The sequence below is a fragment of the Phyllobates terribilis genome, unplaced genomic scaffold (genome assembly GCF_046119375.1).
Source record: "Phyllobates terribilis strain yellow unplaced genomic scaffold, ASM4611937v1 Scaffold_8__6_contigs__length_399053987, whole genome shotgun sequence".
Taxonomy (NCBI): Eukaryota; Metazoa; Chordata; class Amphibia; order Anura; family Dendrobatidae; genus Phyllobates; species Phyllobates terribilis.
In genome coordinates, this window is record NW_027362768.1 from 113,065,934 (window position 1) to 113,085,819 (window position 19,886).

The 19,886-nt window shown below is 40.2% G+C and overlaps 1 protein-coding gene across 2 annotated transcripts in view; it reads right to left on the reverse strand.

Moving 5' to 3' along the window:
- The window catches only part of SNX7 (sorting nexin 7), a 120,936-nt gene that overhangs the window by 39,148 nt on the left and 61,902 nt on the right, over positions 1 to 19,886 (reverse strand). Inside the window, exons 7-8 of one of the 2 annotated variants that reach the window (XM_073643233.1) lie at positions 12,384 to 12,470; positions 10,175 to 10,330 (exon numbers count right to left, since the gene is read on the reverse strand). In XM_073643233.1, the coding sequence (XP_073499334.1) occupies positions 10,175 to 10,330; positions 12,384 to 12,470 (243 nt within the window). The remainder of the gene's footprint in view (positions 1 to 10,174; positions 10,331 to 12,383; positions 12,471 to 19,886) is intronic. The other variant, XM_073643234.1, reaches the window with a different exon arrangement.

Here is a 19,886-nt window from a genome sequence, read left to right on the forward strand (position 1 = left end):
TCTTTTAAAAGAAGGGGGGAAGGGAACTCTTCCTTTCTGGCCTCTTCCACTCTTTATGCACTAACCCTTGGATTTTCTCATTTAACGGAAAGCACCTCCTTTTCCTCTGATCTAGGCCACGGAACTTTAAATCCTGCACTGATCTCTCAGGCCTAGTGTCCACAACACCCATGGTAGATCGGACCGCTTTACCCCGTCCAACTTCATTCAGAAGAAAACAATGGCACCCTGAGCCACTATCCGAAGATGAGGCAGATGAGGAGGGACTAGCTGAGTTAGCCTCATATTCTGATATAGAAGAGACATCTGACATTGGGGGGACATCACTATCAAGTTCCAATTTCTTCTTTCCTTTCTTAGAGAGGGCCTTGCTGATCTCTGCTTTAGTGATGGATCTTAAGCCAGTAGTAAAGCTAGGGGTCTTCTCTGCCACTGTCTGTTCTATGCTTGACTGACTCTTGATAGTAATCTGATAATAGGGCTCTGCACAGAGCACACTCCTTGTGCTTGGTCTTAGTAATACAGTTCTTTTCCTGGCAAAATGACAAGAAAGGAGAGGACATCCTATTACCAAGTGAACTTTCACAAAGATCACTTACCACCTTGACTCAATAGAATGGTGCCGTTTAGAGGAAGGACCCTTCTCAACCGGGAGATCATCCCTGGAGGCTGCAGATTCGTCCAGCTTGCTGGAGCTTCGTTGACTGGACCTGCTTGCAGACCCACACTTCTCTGTGGTCCGGCTCCACCTCCTCTGACACGAAGACGACGACGCTCCACTCGCTCCTGGGGCTTCCCATGTAGCAGCTGCTGCTGCTCATGCTGATGCTTCAATTTTATCTCCACCATACAATAACGGACAGATGGGCTGGAAAGCATCTGAGCAGTGGTGCCAGTCTTCTATATACTGGCCCCTGCTCCCAGTACCTCTGTTACTTCCAAGTCACGTGAACGTGAACTCTGCACAGCTTTCGGCATGCCTCCATTGCTGTCCTACATGCCCCACTATTAGGGAATTCCTTTCTGCAACTTTCAAACACTCCTGGTGTGACAATGGTGCATCCGCCCTGTGTGCGCGAGCGTCACGCGGGCTTCCTGATGAGGTCATCAGCTGCGCCCCCGGCTGCGTCATCGGCCTGCCCCTCTCCTAGGAGCGCGGTACTTCTGGCTTCGGCCACCTCGTGTTGTGGGAAGGGAATCCTGGACAGGGAAGGCACCTGCAAACGCCTGCAGCCTGAGCCACGCCTGAGCCGCCCATCCCCAGGTAGGGAACGCCACTCACCTCACGACCATGCACAAGCGCCCTTGGGCCCACCGTGGCGCCTAGAGGAGCCTTGCACCAGTCGAGGCAGAGAAGGGAATTCTGCCTGAACCGGCCGGCCAGGCCTGGGAAGAAAATCTTTGACGTCTTTCTTCATTATAGAGGTAAGCCTGTAACAGGTTCTCCCATCAAGGACTGGAAACCAACTGATGAGGGAGAGAGGCGCCCCCTTTTAAGCCTGTTTGTTTCCTGTCCTTGATGGGCAGATCGCCGCTGTCATGGGTGATGGATAAAAGGCATAAATAATGCAGACTATAGGTCACATAATGGTCAGAAATAGTGCCATTTCTCATATATACACATAAAAGCTTATACTTTTTAAAAAGAATAAAAAAAAAAAGATGAAAAAGTAAATAAATAAAAAAAGAGCATAAAGACCACAAAACCTTTCTATTATGCAAACAGATGTAAAACTTTGGCTGATGGATGTCTAAAAATGTTAAGAGACTTCTATGTTTTCTCTAGTTTGTTCTGCATCCCGAGCAGAGCTACTTCACATTTTAGCTTTCGTAACACACATTTGCTGCACTCTTTCCCCCAATGTAGACCATCTGCATCTGTTATCTACAAATACACACATCAAAAAAATGTGAGTTATCGGAAAGTCCCCTGGGTGAAAACAGCCCCTAATTTACTCACAGATTGTGTTTTCCGAATAAGAGCGCGAAACTGGCACAGAATAAAACCGAACATTATGTTGGCATCTGCAGTTGTGTAGTAATTGGACAAATTTAATGAACTTATTTTGATTTACAGATTTATTTTACTCGTAGCCTCTGAAGAGAGGGATGTTTGCACAGCCATAATTTTACATCAAGGTTCCATTTACAGTGCATTGTGAAAGTATTTGGCCCCCTTGAACTTTTCTACCTTTGGCTACATATCTGGCTTCAAACATAAAGATATAAAATTCTAATTTTTTGGGGAAGAATCAACAACAAATGGGACACAATCGTGAAGTGGAACGAAATTTATTGGATATTTTAAACTTTAACAAATTAAAAACTGAAAAGTGGGGCGTGCAATATTATTCGGCCCCCTTGAGTTAATACTTTGTAGCGCTTCTGCTGCGATTACAGCTGCAAGTCGCTTGGGGTATGTCTCTATCAGTTTTGCACATTCTTCCTTGCAAAACAGCTCGAGCTCATTGAGGTTGGATGGAGGGCGTTTGTGAACAGCAGTTTTCAGCTCTTTCCACAGATTCTCGATTGGATTCAGGTCTGGACTTTGACTTGGCCATTCTAACACCTGGATACATTTATTTATTTTTGAACCATTCCATTGTAGATTTTGCTTTATGTTTGGGATCATTGTCTTGTTGAAAGATAAATCTCCACCCCAGTCTCAGGTCTTTTGCAGACTCCAACAGGTTTTTTTCCAGAATGGTCCTGTATTTGGCTCTGTCCATCTTCCCATCACTTTTAACCATCTTACCTGTCCCTGCTGAAGAAAAGCAGGCCCAAACCATGAAGCTGCCACCACCATGTTTGACAGTGGGGATGGTGTTTTCAGGGTGATGAGCTGTGTTGCTTTTACGTCAAACATATCGTTTTGCATTGTGACCAAAAAGTTCGATTTTGGTTTCATCTGACCAGAGCACCTTATTCCACATGTTTGGTGTGTCTCCCAGGTGGCTTGTGGCAAACTTCAAACGAGACTTTTTATGGATCTCTCTGAGAAAGGGCTTTCTTCTTGCCACTCTTCCATAAAGGCCAGATTTGTGCAGTGTACGACTGATTGTTGTCCTATGGACAGACTCTCCCACCTCAGCGGTAGATCTCTGCAGTTCATCCAGAGTGATCATGGGCCTTTTGGCTGCATCTCTGATAAGTCTTCTCCTTGTTCGAGATGAAAGTTTAGAGGGACGGCCGGGTCTTGGTAGATTTGCAGTGGTCTGATTCTCCTTCCATTTCAATATGATCGCTTGCACAGTTCTCCTTGAGATGTTTAAAACTTGGGAAATTTTTTTGTATCCAAATCAGTCTTTAAACTTCGCCACAACAGTATCTCGGACCTGCCTGGTGTGTTCCTTGGTCTTCATGATGCTCTCTGCACTTGAAACAGAACCCTGAGACTATCACAGAGCAGGTGCATTTATACAGAGACTTGAATACACACAGGTGGATTCTATTTATCATTACCAGTCATTTAGGACAACATTGGATCATTCAGAGATCCTCACTGATCTTCTGGAGTGAGTTTGCTGCACTGAAAGTAAAGGGGCCGAATAATATTGCACGCCTAACTTTTCAGTTTTTAATTTGTTAAAAAAGTTTAAAATATCCAATAAATTTCGTTCCACTTCACGATTGTGTCCCACTTGTTGTTGATTCTTCCCAAAAAAATTTGAATTTTATATCTTTATGTTTGAAGCCAGAAATGTGGCAAAAGGTAAAAATGTTCAAGGGGGCGAAGTACTTCCACAATGCACTGTACAAATATTGAATACGTACGTACACAAACCCGCAGATCTTGGCGATGATTTTGGAATATTTAATGGTCATTGTTGTATCTATAATAAATACAAAATATCTATAGGATATTACGCATCTATGAAAAAAAATTTATTCTGCAGTAACAGGATCGGACAGGTGTCAGATCTTCAGATATGCATTGAGCAGAGGGTTGGACATGATGACCCTGGAGGTCCCTTCCAACCCTAAACAGTCTATGATTCTATTCTCAATTATTGGATTATAGAAAGCCATATGAAAATTCACTAGCAAGAGGTAAAGGGACTTTCCTAAGGAAAGGCACAATTAAAATCTGTTACCAACAGCTTTTCTGTTCTCTTTTTGTGCTCGCTGCTCATTCTTCTAAAATATAAAATTATATTCTGCTCCTGTGCGTGAATTATAGGAGCAGATTATGTGATGCTGAATTAAAGGGGGTGACCACACTCTTAAATGTAAAAAAAAAACAAACAAACAAAAAAAAAACATAATTCAATGACGTGTTGGCAAAAGATATTAGGTTATTCCAAGACCTAACAAACTGAGAGTTCAGTCTAGGGCAGATGCAGGAGATCTTGCCGCTTGTATCTCTAGCTGCTCAGTAAAGGGCTCAGCAGTTACTATGTCAGAAAGCTGTGTGTCACGATTCCACCGCTCAGTGTGTCTGTGACCGACAGCTCAGTCGTCCAATCTAGTGCAGGGGCGTGCTCAGCGTTCTGTATTTTGACTGACAGCTCAGCCATCCAATTTGAGACTGGGAGGTGCTGAGGTTACTTCAGGTGTTCCCTGTTTTAATTGATTACCCAGCTACTTAAGCTGTTGGCCCCAGATAGCTTCCAGTTACAGCTTTCAGCTCAGTGTGGTGTGTTCTCTGTGCTCTGAATTCAGACATCCTGATCTTCTGTTGCCAGACCTTGGATTTGCCTACTGACTACCCATTTGTATTACCCCTTTTGCCTTGACGCACTCTGACCTTGGAATTCTGACTTCGGACTGTGACCAGACTACACCTTTGTCTCTTCCCTCTGTTTATGATAGTACCCTCCTCCCAGCCCTTGACCTTGGATTCCTTGACTACCCTGACTCAAGGCTTGTCCATGAAAAGTGACTCAGCGTTACAATATGTGTGAATTGCATCTATGTCGGTGCTAGCTGCTTTCAGCACAAGCGCAGTTGGGGGCTCAGCATTTACTATGTCAGGAAGTTATGGGTGACAGGAAAAAAATAGGAGGAAAAAGCACAGTAGGGTTTTAGCTGAGGGAGATGAGGGTTTTAAATAAGGTTATGCTAATCTAATTTAGTTGTGCATGCACATTTCCATGACGTATAAATCCAGCTGCTGCAGGTCCAATGAGTTATCAGACTGGGAAGACACAGAAAAGGAGTATTAGGGTTTATACGCAAAAAAATAATTTTTCATTATTAAGCATTTCTTACTTTGTCTCCTGATTTTTTGTTATGGTTTTATATTTTTTTTTGCGGTTGTCATGTGATATCTTTCTTCATGCTTATTGGTGCTTCGCTACATTAATGTATTATGGGAGTTGACATTTTGTAGCTTTGATAAAGAACGCAGCATGCGTTTGAAATGCATTGCTTTTGACAATCATAATATGGAATCTTTTTATCATATTTTCTAAAAAAAAGTTTTCATTTAATAAAGCTGGATATATTTTTCCTTCACCTGTTTCTACATTTTGGTCCTATGGAATCCTTTGCTTCAACACGCATAGAGCTCTGGTGAACTGGTTTTCTTCTACTCATTAACCAACTAGATGTCTTTGCTGGTATTGACTGCAGCATCTAAAACAGTTGAACAGCCATGATCAGTGATAACACCAAACGTGGCAGATGATACAGTGTGTCAGTTATAGTGAACAGCTGACATCTACTGCATTTTGAGGCATCAAGGGATGCTATTCTATTCCCCAAGTCAGTAAAAAGGCATGTTAGCGGTCATCAATTAATTTCTTTATATCTACTGATATTATCTTGATGCAGGGCAGTTTTGTAGTGCAAGAGGAAATTAAAGTACTGTAGTGATTCAGCTCTCTGGTAGACGATTGGATACGCACAGGCGCAGGGTGTTTATCTAAAACAAAAATAAAATTAAGTTTGCCCTTCACAAACTTTACAGCTCCAAAAATGAAAACAGCCTTTCTTCAGCACAAATGAATAACCAAAAACAGTCCTTTCTCTGGGTAAGGCAAAGTAACTCAAACTTGGTATTACATCAAACTCTTAGGCTGCAGTGCAGACTATCTACCAGTCCAAACACAACACACTCTGCAAAGCTAACCCAGATGCCTTTTATTAAGCCTGTAAGACCTGGGCTGAAGTATGGGAGTGACCTTTCCCACCCAGGCTCTTTGGTCGCTCCTAAATCCCGGACCAAAAATTCAGTCAAATAAAAACCTTCTCAGTAACCTAGTGTTACTGGTATAGACTTCCTGGGGACTTACAACACTGAGGCCAGCTGCCTCAGTGACAGATACCTGCTGCTTTCTTACAGTACACAAGAGGAAATCCACACAGGCAAGAGCATACAAACTCCATGCAGATATTGCCTTGGTTGGATTCTAAATCAGAACTCTGATGCTGGAAGGCAAAAATGTTAATCACTGTCCTGTCCATAGAATATAAAGCTGTATAATAAATAATCTTCATTATCTAATTGGGTCTCATAAGGGCTGAGTGGAATTTGATGCAACCTCTCCAGGGGCTCACATTAAGCCATTGTACTAGGTAATGGAAAACGAATACTTTACAATCAACTAACATTTTCTGAAATCTGAACAATACCTTGAAAGATCATCTGCTGGTCAACTAGAAGAAAGCATTGGCATGAAACAATGATAACACAAGGCTAATGCCTCTGGACAACATCTGGAAAGCAAGTACTCGAGTGACAGCGAATTAATGAGGCAGCTAGGAAAGATGTAACAGTAACAGACATAAATGAAAGCCGGGTGGTGAGAGGGCAGCTGAAGACTTCGGAGTAAAAGGATCAAAAAAACCATCAAATCGACTTTCTTCACAAAAACATCAAACAACCGATGGGCTGCTCTACATGCCGTCAGAAAATAGTCTGAGCGAATTACCATCAGGCCGACTTTTATTGAACTACCGCTCATGAATTTCTAATAAGAAAATAAATTCAAAAGACTTTTTTTTTAATTTGAAACTACAGGCAGTGATGTCAGCATCCAACTCCCAGTGTTAATAAAAATATGCACGATCCAGGATTTCGGCATTCAGTTACATTATCCAGATCTGAGGTATGTGATGGGGTTCCATAATGGCTTCAATTAGATTGTATTAGGAGTACAGAAGCTGGTTACTCTGCTTAAAAATCTTCCTACGAATTTCTAATAACGCTCGCCCAGTCTTTGGTTACTTAAAGGAATTTTCCAAGAACTACACTGATCAACAGAACATATGGACAGTGGCAATTTCTGGCCCTTTCATTGCAGTACTCGGCATGACATCCATATGTGCTTGGTACTTTCAAATGAATAGTGCCAAGGTACAGTGACACCTCTGTCAAGTCCTCCTAATCAATATGGGTAATCCAAAGGATGATAATATGATAACATAGAAAACGACTTTAAAAAAGACCCTTAAACCCAGGCCATGCACAGAAATAACTTTCTTCAGGTGCTCAGCCATGTTCTCTTCCTCAGTGTCCCATGTATGGCTGTAGGACAACTGCCTGCAGCAGAAACCTCTCTGCAATAACTTGTCTACAGTTGGATCGCTAAGCATCTCCACTCTGCCAACGCTGATTACAAGCAGAAGAAGGGACTGCTCAGCACAGGGTCAACCCCTGTGGTTCTCTGCAAGATTTATATAAGATTGATTTTCCCAGGCTTATTAATGTATAAGTTTGGTGTACCTTTATTAAGCCATATCCACTGTTACTCAAATTGGGAGGCGCCACTTACATCACATTGACATAAACCTTCGTCAGGCTGCATAATTTTACAACGTTAACAGGTTGCAGAGGTACAATTGTACCTTCATATATACCTCCACTGTGGGAAGACTTTCTCCTTTACTTGGTTTCAGAAACTAAAGTTCATTCAGCTACAAATGTTATTCTGATATCTATTGGCCAGTGTTGTTACTGCTCACTTATGTTGCGAGTTGATTCAAACTGGGAGTGGCTTCTACTACTCTTCCTGCCTCCCTCCTCTCAGTAGCCATTTTGCTGTTCATCTCATTGCTGTGAGCACACACATTTCTAGGCTTCTGAAGTCTTCAATTTCTTGGATACGAAGGTAGGAAAGTCTCACAGCATCTAACAGCCAGTTATACCTTCATTCGCCTTATGTGGGGACAGAACAGTCAGAAATTGTCTTTGAGCCTGGACATGGCTTACATATATTTTGTATGAAACTTATCACCATAGGTATGATTTTTATACGAAAAATGGATAATAATTAGTATCTACATATTGTTTTACGATGTTTTACTTATATTCAGCACAAAATAAAGATGGTGGCTCTGTTACAATTTTCCTATTGGTCGAAAAAACAGTCGAAGATGGAATGAAAATTCTGAAACCGTATACGGTTTACATAATGTATAAATGACATTTATAATAATTATCACTAGAAATAATTTACTTTTTTATCTGAACTTTAGAATCGAGTTTCATTCTACTTGCCACGTGTTACTGAACTAAATTACGAAGCCAAAATTCATCTACCAAGTCATCATGAGTGATAGTGATGCTGGATCTAGTTTCCGCCATAATCCAAGAAAACGTGTTTGCAGGTTAGTATCATTTTGTGAAAAGCCAATAATGTAGTATTGTGTAGTATTTCAGAAAATTATTTATTTTTAATTTTTTCATATTTACGTCTGACTAAATAATGCGAATGCTAGAAGAATCTGATTCTGAGCATGAGGAAGAACCATATGTTGCATCTGATGATGAAAACTATGTACCACAAGTGGATGTTACTGAAGAAGATTCAGACATTGAACAAGAAATAGTCAGAGCAGGAAAAAGAATACGACTTAGACGAAAGTGTTGAGGATGAGTCTGTGCCTCAAAGTGCAGGCGACATTTGGACTGCTAAGGATAAAACTCAATGGTGTAGTGATCCACTGCCAAATGCACAAACAAAATCTCGTAATGTCCTACGACAAAGAGGTGGCCCTGCAGCAATCAGCAACCTGTATACAGCAAAAGAGCTATTCAAGTCAATCATGACTCCCGAGATGTGTGACATCATATTACGAGTAACGAATCGAAAGGCCAAGAGAGTTTGTGATGCTTACAACAACGAACTGGTACAAAGTTTTCCTGATTCTTCTGAACGGCCACCACAAAAAACATTCAAGCAATTTACTGAAACTGAACTCCATGCATTTTTGGGCATACTGATTGCTGCTGGTGTGCACAGAGACAACAAAGAGAATCTGGAGGAAATGTGGAATGTTGCTGCTCTGCCTCTTATACGTGCAGCCATGTCTCGTGACCGCTTCAAGAGGATACTCAGATTTATCAGATTTGACAACGAAAATACACGTGCAGAACGTGTGCAAACAGATAAAGCTGCACCAATACGGGACATCTGGACAATGCTGAAAAGAAATCTGGAGAGAGCCTACAAGCCATATAATTGTATCACCGTCGACGAGCAATTATTTCCATTTAGAGGCCATACTAAATTTACCCAGTATATACCTTCAAAACCAGCTAAATATGGCATAAAGATTTTCTGGGCTTGTGACTCGTCAAACACCTACCCATTACAAGGTCAGCTCTTCACTGGGAAACCAACTGATGGTCCTCAACAAGTAAACATTGGTGAACGAACAGTATTGGACCTAGTGAGCTCGTATAAAGGCTCTGGAAGAAATGTCACCACCGATAACTTCTTTACAACCATGGAACTAGCTAAGGTATTGAACTCCTGGAACATGACACTAGTTGGTACAGTGAGAAAAAACAAAAGGTTCCTACCTAGCAACATGCAGCCTGCCAAAGAAAGGCCTGTAAACTCGACAAATTTTGCCTACAATCATGATGCAACAGTCTGTTCATATGTACCAAAGAAGAACAAATCAGTCGTGCTTCTATCATCTATGCACATGACGGGAGAAGTTGAAGAGACACTAGCAGCCAAGCCAGAGATAATAAAATACTACAACAAAACAAAAGGCGGAGTTGATGTTATGGATAAAATGTTGGGAGAGTACACTGTGAAACGACGAACATTACGTTGGCCTCTTTTTCTACAATATGATTGACGTCACTGGGTTAGCATCCTACATCATCTACAGAGAACACAATCCAAGCTTCAGGACAAAGGATCAACGAAGAAAGTTCCTGAAAGATCTCGCAAATCAGCTGTGTATGCCTGCAATTGAAGATCGTAGTACAAACCGAATGATGATGAGAAACCATTTTCTTCGAGGTGCAGTAGAAATGGTGCTTGGACAATGCATTCTGGTAGCATCGCAAGCAGCAGCTGGCCCTCAAATACCTCATGGTAGTCGTGGACCCTCCCCTGTTGTTGGTAGTTGCTATGTCTGCCGAGACCTGAGACGAAAACAACGTAAGAATAGAAAGTCTTGTGTGGTTTGTGTGAAACCCATTTGCGATGAACACTCGGTAGCAATTACAACATGCATTACTTGCGAAGAAAATCATTAAAAAAAAAGTTTTACATTTTCTTTTATAATGTAAATGAACAGTTTTTTTTACATGTTTATAATAATAAAATAGCATTATCATTAAAAAAAATATTATTCTTTTTTCCTTGCATTATCTTCATTCAAAATATATGAGGGTACATTTGTACCTATGCAGCTTGTTATGGATGCAAAAATATCTCGACCCCTTATCTCGGAAGGGGGTGGAGATATTTTATTGAAATTTGGCCAATATATTCTGGACCAAAACTGCAGAGATGTCACGAAATTTCAGCCCTCTACGGCTTTTCGAAAAAAAGTTATTGCAATTTTAAAACGGAATAGTTACAATTGTACCTACTCAGCCGGACGAAGGTTAATAAAGTTCTCCGTGCTGAGCACTCTGTGGGAAGTTACAGCTTTATCCCCGTAGAAGAGATACACATTTTACTCCCTCACATATCCATTTACTTTAACGAGGGAATTGGAGTACCAAGGATTAATGCTTGGACTCCGTTTTAATCACTTATTTCTCTCATGTTTCCCATCTTCTTTAAGGTTGCACGCTGCTCCATAGATAAAAGGCAATGCTGCTGGGTGCCATCAATTTTCTCCCTCCTTTTTGTGGGTTAATTTTTGTCACCGGCCTCTTCTACCTATACTGTACCGATAGGCTGAAGAAGAATGGCAAGTGATGGCTGGAGGGAGCAGCATCCCGAAACATGGCTCAAGACTAGAAGATGGTTCCCAGTATGTCTTCATTGCTGATGTCCACTTTCCAATGTAATGTAAGCACAGCCTGTGCCAAATACTTCCCAATATGGGGAGTATTTGGTAAGAGCTAACCGTGATATACTGCTGGCTCCAGTGGTGGGGATGGTACACTGCCACATAGTACGACACCTACCTTTTTTTTTTTTTGCTTCCACAAACAAGTCAGTGTATCATTAAGCTGTTGGTATAATGAAGAATAGAGGGGTGTCTACCATACATTATGCCATGCCACACCATAATCCACGGAGTAGGACCAGTGAGACATTCCCTTCTGAAGGCCTTTTCATGGAGTTGTGCGTGTGATTCCTAGACCAATCTCCAGCTATCATTGACTCAAAAACAAAAGAGGGACTCCTCACTGAAGAGGATAGACTCCATTCCATCCTCCATGGCTGTTTAAATCTGCACCATGATAGCCTTCGAGAGAGGTGGCGTGAAGTCAAGCATGAGGCAAAGGCTATCATGGTGTGGAGCAAAATGGCCATGGAGGATGGAATGGAGGTCTATCCTCTTAGGCGATGAGTCATGCTTTTGTCTTGAAATTAAATTTTTACAGAAGGGGCCCCTTTACTATTGGGTCGTGCTGAAAGAATGAGCACTGCTTGAAAAGAGGTCTGACATTCGATTGTCTTACTAAAGTCAAACTGCTCTAGCGAAAACACATCTGAATTCAGATTTTCAAAAAATCAAACAGAAGCCCCCGAAGGAGTCATAGACAAGGACCAAGACAAGGTGTAATCACAGCCTTAGCTGCAATCAGAGTTTCCATAAGGTACTGCTCTATGATAACCGCAAAAAAAAAATTTAATTCTGCATTTTAGCTTTAGTCATGGAGAAGACAGCCTCAGCTAATACAGGACAAAAATGTAGAACAAGTTATTAACAATGATTTTCATGTTATGTAACTTGAATTTTCAATGTACTCATTAAGAATGTTTAAATATTTTCTTATACATAGCAAATTGTTTCCTTGAGTTATCAGATTCTGAGTGTTACGAAATAAAACTTCACTAGTCAATACAGACTACGAGGCCACTTTTTCTCCAGGACAGCTTTGCTACATGAGATCTATTGTGAAATGTGACCCTTTTTCGCTCCACCAGCAGCAAGTGTCGTCTGTAGGACAAAGTACATCAATCAAACTGAAGAACAATGAAAATTACCAGAGAAACAAGCTTAGAACTTACAATTACTTGGTCAGCTTTTCTGTTCACCAGAGCATCTACTTTGGCATCAAGCTCTGCCTGGATTAGATCTCTTCTTCTCAGCACTCCCTAAGACAAAATTGTACCAAAATTAATACATTAATGAGGCTCAGAGGAATTTGTAATTATAAGTATTTCTATTCACAGCTGTCACAAATTCAGTTTTCGGTATTGTCTATCATATCACTTAAAACTTTTTTTTTGTCAATCAATGAACGTTTGACATTTTTCCATTTCATTGGAAAAATAAAAAAACTCATTAAGAAATAAATGGCGGCAACACATTTCAAAAAAATTAGGACAGGACCATGCCTATCACTGTGTGTCATCCAGTCTTTTGACAATAACCTGCAAACACCCGGGAAGTGAGAAAACCAATTGCTGGAGTTTTTCTCATGCAAGATTCCAGCACTCAACATTCCTGGGTCGTTGCCAAATATTTTGTTTCATAATGCGCTAAAAGTTTTCTATTGGTGAAAGGTCTGGACTGCAGGCAGCAGTTTCATCATCCGAAATCTCCTTCTGTGAAGCCATGCTGTTGCGATGGATGAAGTATGTGGCTTAGCATTGTCTTGCCGAAATAGACAAGGCCTTCCCTGAACCAGACCTTGTCTGGATGAAGCATATATTGTTCTAGAACCTCTATATGATGCTCAGTAGGGATAGTGGGTTCACCTTGTCGTGGTGGGATAGCTTTTATACTATTTTTGATTAAAAACAGTGTTATTAAGAACCCTATTTTAATTAAATGCACTTGTTTTTTATTTATTTACAGCAGGGTTTATGTTCATTTTGCTTCTTGTAGGTTTTTCTGATTCATGGCCATTGTGAAACATGTATTTAGGTGCTGCATGTATACCACCTTAAACCAAGCTCAAATTTTGTGTTTTTTCTTTGTCTTTTTTGCATTTTGTGCAAACCAGGGTGTGGCCTCCATTCCTAGAGCTGGATAATACATTTAAAAAGCTTCATTGGCTGTTGTCCACAGTTCGAGACCCGGTCCTTTGTCTGCCCTTATTCACACAGAGGTCAACTTTGAAACATGGTAAGGTTTTTAATATTAGACAGAGTAGGACTATCCCGAACGGGTTTACCTTGTCGTGGTGGGATAGCTTTTATACTATTTTTGATCAAAAACAGTGTTACTAAGAACCCTGTTTTATTTAAATACACTTGCTTTTTATTTATTCACAGAAGGGTTTATGTTCATTTTGCTCCTTGGGTTGTTACCGATGTCTGGTGAGAATTTCATGTTAATAAAACCTTTAGAAATATATTTACTTAGAAAACTGGTGACATGTTCAATACTTATTTCACCTGCTGTAAATGAGTTTTGGCCAAGAGAAGACGGCAGCGTTTCTGGATGGTGTGGATAGATGGCTTCTTTATTATATGACAGAGTCTTAATTTGCAGTTGTGGATTGCATGACAAACTGTGTTCAGAGGCAATTAAAGTTTTTCTGAGCTCATAAGTGATTTGCAGGACCGACTCATGCGTGTTTTTTAATGCAGTAGTCTCAGGGCCCGTTGATCACAAGCATTTAATATGGACAGTGGGCCTTGCCCCATCAATTTCTAAATTAGTTCATTTTTTAAAATGAAATGAAACACTGTCTAACGTTCTGATCTGTGTTCTCTGTTCTGAATCGTCCAACCTACTCTTCACTTAGGTCACCAAGGTGTTCTAGGAAATGGTTCAAGTGGCTGTGGAGATAATGCACCTTGATACTCATGGTACAGCCAAGGTGACTGAAAGAAGATAATTACGCTGAACTAGTAGAAAGAGTGCTTTCTGCTTTATAGTTCTCAAGAAGATTCTGTACAACCATAGTGAAAGAAGACCATACAGCTGCCTCAGCAACGTTTAATGAATCTTTGAAGTGTGTCCTCTGATTTGAAGACTCAAAAATACCAGCTTTTAGCTTCTCCGTGGTCAGGGCTGGAAATTTTCTGCAGATGTAGTTGAAGCATCTTCCCTCTTTGTTTACAGTCTTTACAAAATGCTTCATTACACCTAGTTTGATGTGCAGTGGTGGTAAAATTATCTTATTTCTGTCAACCAATGGTTCTTCAATTACATTCTTTTCTCCTACTACCATGTGTTCTGAACCACTGCTCATTTTTTGATCTACTAATGCAGAGACATATAAAACAGGAATAGTGTATCCACTCTGCTGTCCCAGGAGAACATTCACCATCTTTAGAATCAAAACAGATTGGCCACTGGGGATTGTGATATGATATTTTCTGTAGGACCAGATCAATTGTGTTTTGCTCTTCAGTCATCTTAGTTGAGTGACCTATTGGGATTGGCCCATATTTGTTTCCATTTTGTAAAAGCACACATTTTTAGGCTCTACTTAGAATGGTCTATGAACAGCCGCCATTCGCCTTGTCGATGTTCTGATATGCACATTTTCATCAGCAAGTCTTGAACAGTGTTGCAATAAACAAAAAATCACTTTCTTCCGAGAAGAATGGCAGTAAATCCTTTTCTCTGTAGGGATAGTATTTGATTTTAGTTTCCGGATGTAATAAATTCTTCTCTGCTCATCTAGGCGCCAATAATTCTGCTGATTTCTATGGGACATTTAGCTCTCCAACGAGGTCATTGAGCTCCAGGTGATTAAAAACTTGTGGTACTGATGAGGTTTCTTCAAAATCCCAGTCATCATGGCTACTGTTTGAAGAACAGGATTCATCTTCAAGGAGCTCTTCTAGCTTATTGAATAATGGGCTGGTATTTCATCTGAGTGTAAAACAGGTTGTTATTCCGAGTCTAGCGCAGGATACATCCAGTTACTCAGATTACGTCAATTAATGCCCTTTATGTTAACCACACAGACCTAACAATCACGGTGATTCCGATGTTCTCTCCAGACCAAGTTTCAGACATTTCCACGTACCATTTGACCTCTGCCCAAGGTGCTAAATACAAGTTTTACAGACAATGTGTGGAGCCCATGTCTTATCTTGGTCCCCCAATTTTATTTTGAAATAGCTTAGGTATGACCTTTTCACAAAATCAGAAATGGATTTTCTTTGTTCCCTTAATTTATACTCTCCAACAACGTAGCAAAAGCAATTGGGATGATTCAAACACTGTCTTCATGAGGATGCCATATAATCACCTTCAAGGGTGAAAAATATAAAAAAGATTACACAAAATCCAAAAAAAATTAAAGTATGGTCTTCTGCTGAATAAGTAAAGACCACACCTTTCGAATTCTCAAGTATTCTAGGAAGGAACATACAGCATCTAGTTAATACCAACCTTTCACTCTCAAAGCCAGGACCACGCTAACTCTGCTTGAAGTGAGAAGACGTCACCGAGGTTGCCAAATGCTCTACTGCGTTGCCACACATTTCTAAGGAACAAGCTGCCGATAGAGTTGGTATAGAATCACAGATGGTCTGTTATGTATTTGACTAACACCTTAATACTTATTAAATGCAATGTGCATTTAAATGAGTATTCAAGTATTTCTCACATACCTTACAGACCATCTTTAATTCTTTAATTAAAACTCCTGTCAAGGAAAAATCCCAAATTCATGTGTGGGCAACCGTACATTAAAACTAGAGCTACTACAAAAAAAAATGAATTACATTCTGATTCAGAGGACTGGATATACCCAAGATCAATCCCAAGACCTGAGGCACCAAAAACCAGGGCTGTGGAGTCGGTAAGCCACAGTTGCGACTCAGACTCCTGGATTTTATCAGGTTCCGACTCCGGCTCCGACTCCTTCATAAATGGCCAATTCGTAACAATAAATTTACTGTTGTAAAATATTAACATCGTGCTTATTCAGTTTCTCACCGTCATATAAGTAATCAGACCACTTAGAGCAAAAACTATATTTATTAGAATATAGCAAATAACTTTTATAAACTCTTGTAAGTAAATATGCAATAAACACAGTTATGTAGTTAATAAGAAGAAATCTATAAATTTGTCCTCAGAAAAAGTATTGCCTCTGTCAGATCCTCCTTCATGGATGCCCTCAAATCTGATCTAATTATTTTGAGAGCAGAGAACAACCTCTCTACACTAACTTGGGTTGGTGGCAAAGCAGTAACCACTCGGGCAACATCTCTGACAATGTCAGGATACAGAGGAATCGCTTGTTGCACTGTTATTTTTGATGAACTGTCAAATTTCTCAATTTCTTTTAGTGCACATGAAAAATTCTGCTGAAATGTACTGGCTGTGTTCTTTGATGGGGATGACTCTTCTTCTATGCGGGAACACTTTGCACGATCCTTGTGATCCAAATATTTTTCTAAATTAAATTCTTCATCAGTTGATGATGAGGGTGAAGATGTGGCAGGACGACCAAATTCTTCTTGTTCCTCCTGACTGTTCTGCAACCCTTTCATCCTTACTGCTATTTTAAACAGAGCTTCTTTTCCTTTAGTTAGCTGTTGATCATCTAGAAGAATCCGATGCATTGGGTCTACATAAACAGCTGCCAAAAGAATGTTATTTTGTAATAGTAGCTCCTCTCTCCGTTTCATTGATGTAGCAATGCCACTTGCAATTAACCCTCCTCTTTGGGACAGGCGAAACATCAGGTTCTTCCACTCCTTTAAGAAAATACCTGGAGTTAAGTCCTCTGCTTGTAATTTTTTAGTCACAGTAAATGGGTGCTCTAGCAATTTTTCCAGCTCAGTCACCTGATTCCACTGACTTTCATTTAGCGTCAGTTGAGGGTTAGCCATGTCTACAAGAAAGGTTTTCAGTTCAACCAAGCACTGAATCATTAAGTAAGTACTGCCCCATCGTGTGGCTTGATCAATAATTGCCCCTTTTCCAGCACGTCTCTTCAAAATTGAGTCAACTTGACGGGTTCTGGCAACAGTAGCCAATTTTCTCACTTTGCCAATCAGTGCAGCAGCATGTCCTTCTTGCAGACTGTCTCTTATAGCCAGCTGTAGCGTATGCACAACACAGCGCATGTGATGAATGAAAGAACGTATTGACACAGTTTCAACAAGATCATCTAAACTATCATGTTGCTGTTCATCTGAAGCAACTTCAGTTTGCTCCTTAGTTACAATACGGTGTTCCTCTATTTCAAACATTTCTGTGTCTGTGGACCCAGAATGTTCTTCTAGCTGCTGGTCACCATCATTACTCTCATTCATTAGCTTAATAGTACTTATATTTGAAGCATTGTCAGTTACGACAGAAAGAACTTGCTCTTTTTTAAGTTCATAGTCTTGCAGAACCTTTTCCACCAAGACCTGGAGAAACTCACTGGTGTGATGCGCTTTGGTGTCTTTTACTGCCAATGTCTTGGTAACTATTTCATTTTTGTCACAAACAAATCGGACATTGATGGCAAAATAGTTCACTCTGTGACGTGAGCAGGCATCCATTTTAAGAAACAGAAAGCGTCCCTTGAGAGTTTTTTTAAGTTCTTCCTTTTGTTTAAAAGCTTCTTTGATTACTAATTTTCTAATACTCTCTCTCCAGAGAAACACCAAGCTTGAGGGCCATTTCCCCATTCAGACACATAAAAGCTGGTCGTGAAAATAATGAAATAGGCACACTATCCTTTACAACAAGCTCTATAATCTGTTTTTTAAATGTATCTACTGTCATTGTCACAGTAACTTTGTCACTGACAAAATATCTTGCAACTGATGGCTGCAAAGTTCTCTGCTCCTTTGTTTGGCTGGAAGAGCCGGGCACTGGTTCATTGGTTTGGATGCAGTCTTTCTCATCCACTGCTTTCAGTACTTCTGGATGAAAGCGCTGCAAATGTCTCTTTAGATTAGAAGCTCTGGTAGGAGCATTTTTATCTTTGCCTGAATATGCACTGATCTTGGCTTCACAGCATTTGTTTTCGTCTGGATCATTTGTCATACACTGACAGACATAATGTTTTCTATCTTGAGGGATGGTGAAATGTTCAAATACAGCTGATTTAATGTGACGCTTCTTTGACATTCTCAGGTTTTTAATTCTGCATTCACAATTCAAATGACAATTGTTTTTCCTAAAAACAATTGTACAAAATTATTGCCAGGTCGTACAATTGATATAATGGTCAGTAATACTGTTATTCCTCATGTACTCACAGTTAACTGATGCAAAGTTTGTTGAAAGGATAATACTTCTTACAGTCTTCCTCTTCTGAGTAGCAGCTGTGAGATGCTTGGAAGACTCACACCTAGTAAACATCTAGTCTAGAGGAGGAGCTTTACTACTAAGAATTTGCAACACATTTTCACTTTCAGTTTCATACATTGTAAGTAGGGGGGTTGGGGCAGCATGAGGTTAACCAAGTATAAGATTAGATAAGGGCAGTGGAGAACAGTGACACACAAGAAGTAAGAAATGTCTATCTCCAGCAGAACTGCTTATCACTGTTGTTCATAGTTTGATAGAACATATATGAGTAACATTTATAAAATTCATATGAAAGTTCAATTATGAAATATTAATACATTTTTTTTTAAAGCTGGAGTCGGAGTCGGTACATTTATACCAACTCCGACCAAAACTAACTCTGACTCCACGACTCCGACTCCGACTCCACAGCCCTGCCAAAAACGTTTCTTCATTTGTTCCCCAAATCATAGGGTTATTATGTCTGATTAGAGTCCTTCTTTAGTCGTGTGCACATCAAGTTATTTTTTCCTTAGTATTACTTCCACCCTACACATGATATTGAAATATAGCCAGATCACTTCTGTAACATTTCCAGTTAGGTCCTGTCAACATTTATGAGACTCCAAAAACATAAAAGCCTTGCAGCCCGTAATGAGGTATGCTAGAGGGTGGGAATGTGTAGATGTGCACCAGAGAGTCAGACGAGTCAGGAAAATGTGAATTAAAAGACAAAGCTGTTGGCATTATTATACAAGTAGCAAATATAATCTCACTGTCCTGATGAGGGGATAAAGGATTTGTTCTGGTAACTGTGTAGTCAATATTACCATAAAGTCATTGTCACAATTGTGCAATCATTCGAGAAGACAAGAACTTGCTAGGATGACTTGATTTGGCTGTTAGAAGATGAGTAGACTGGACATAAGTGGTCAACAGAATGCTAGCCTTTGTTATTCACGCGTGACTATTGGCATTAAAGTGGTTGTCTCATCTTCTTAAAAGGGTAAAAGTACTTGTAAAAACAAGCAACTTTGAAATTATTAAAAATTCTCTCTATTTAAGAACAAAGGGATTTTTACTTCTATAGTTTACTGCTCATTGCTTAGATTATGGCCACAGCTGCAGTCTATCAGCCATGGTCGGTGTGAAGACCCGGGGTCTTCAGTGGGTGTAATACTACTCAGACAACACAGGGTGAGGGTAAAACAGTGTGGTAATACTTTATTGAACCACAAAAAGGACAATAAACACACAGAACAGTCCCAGCAAATACCCAAGGTGGTACAACATTACACAGTCCTCACCCTTCCGCTGGCCCGCCTGGGATAGAACAGCTGTGACTTTGGGACTTCCAGGGCCAA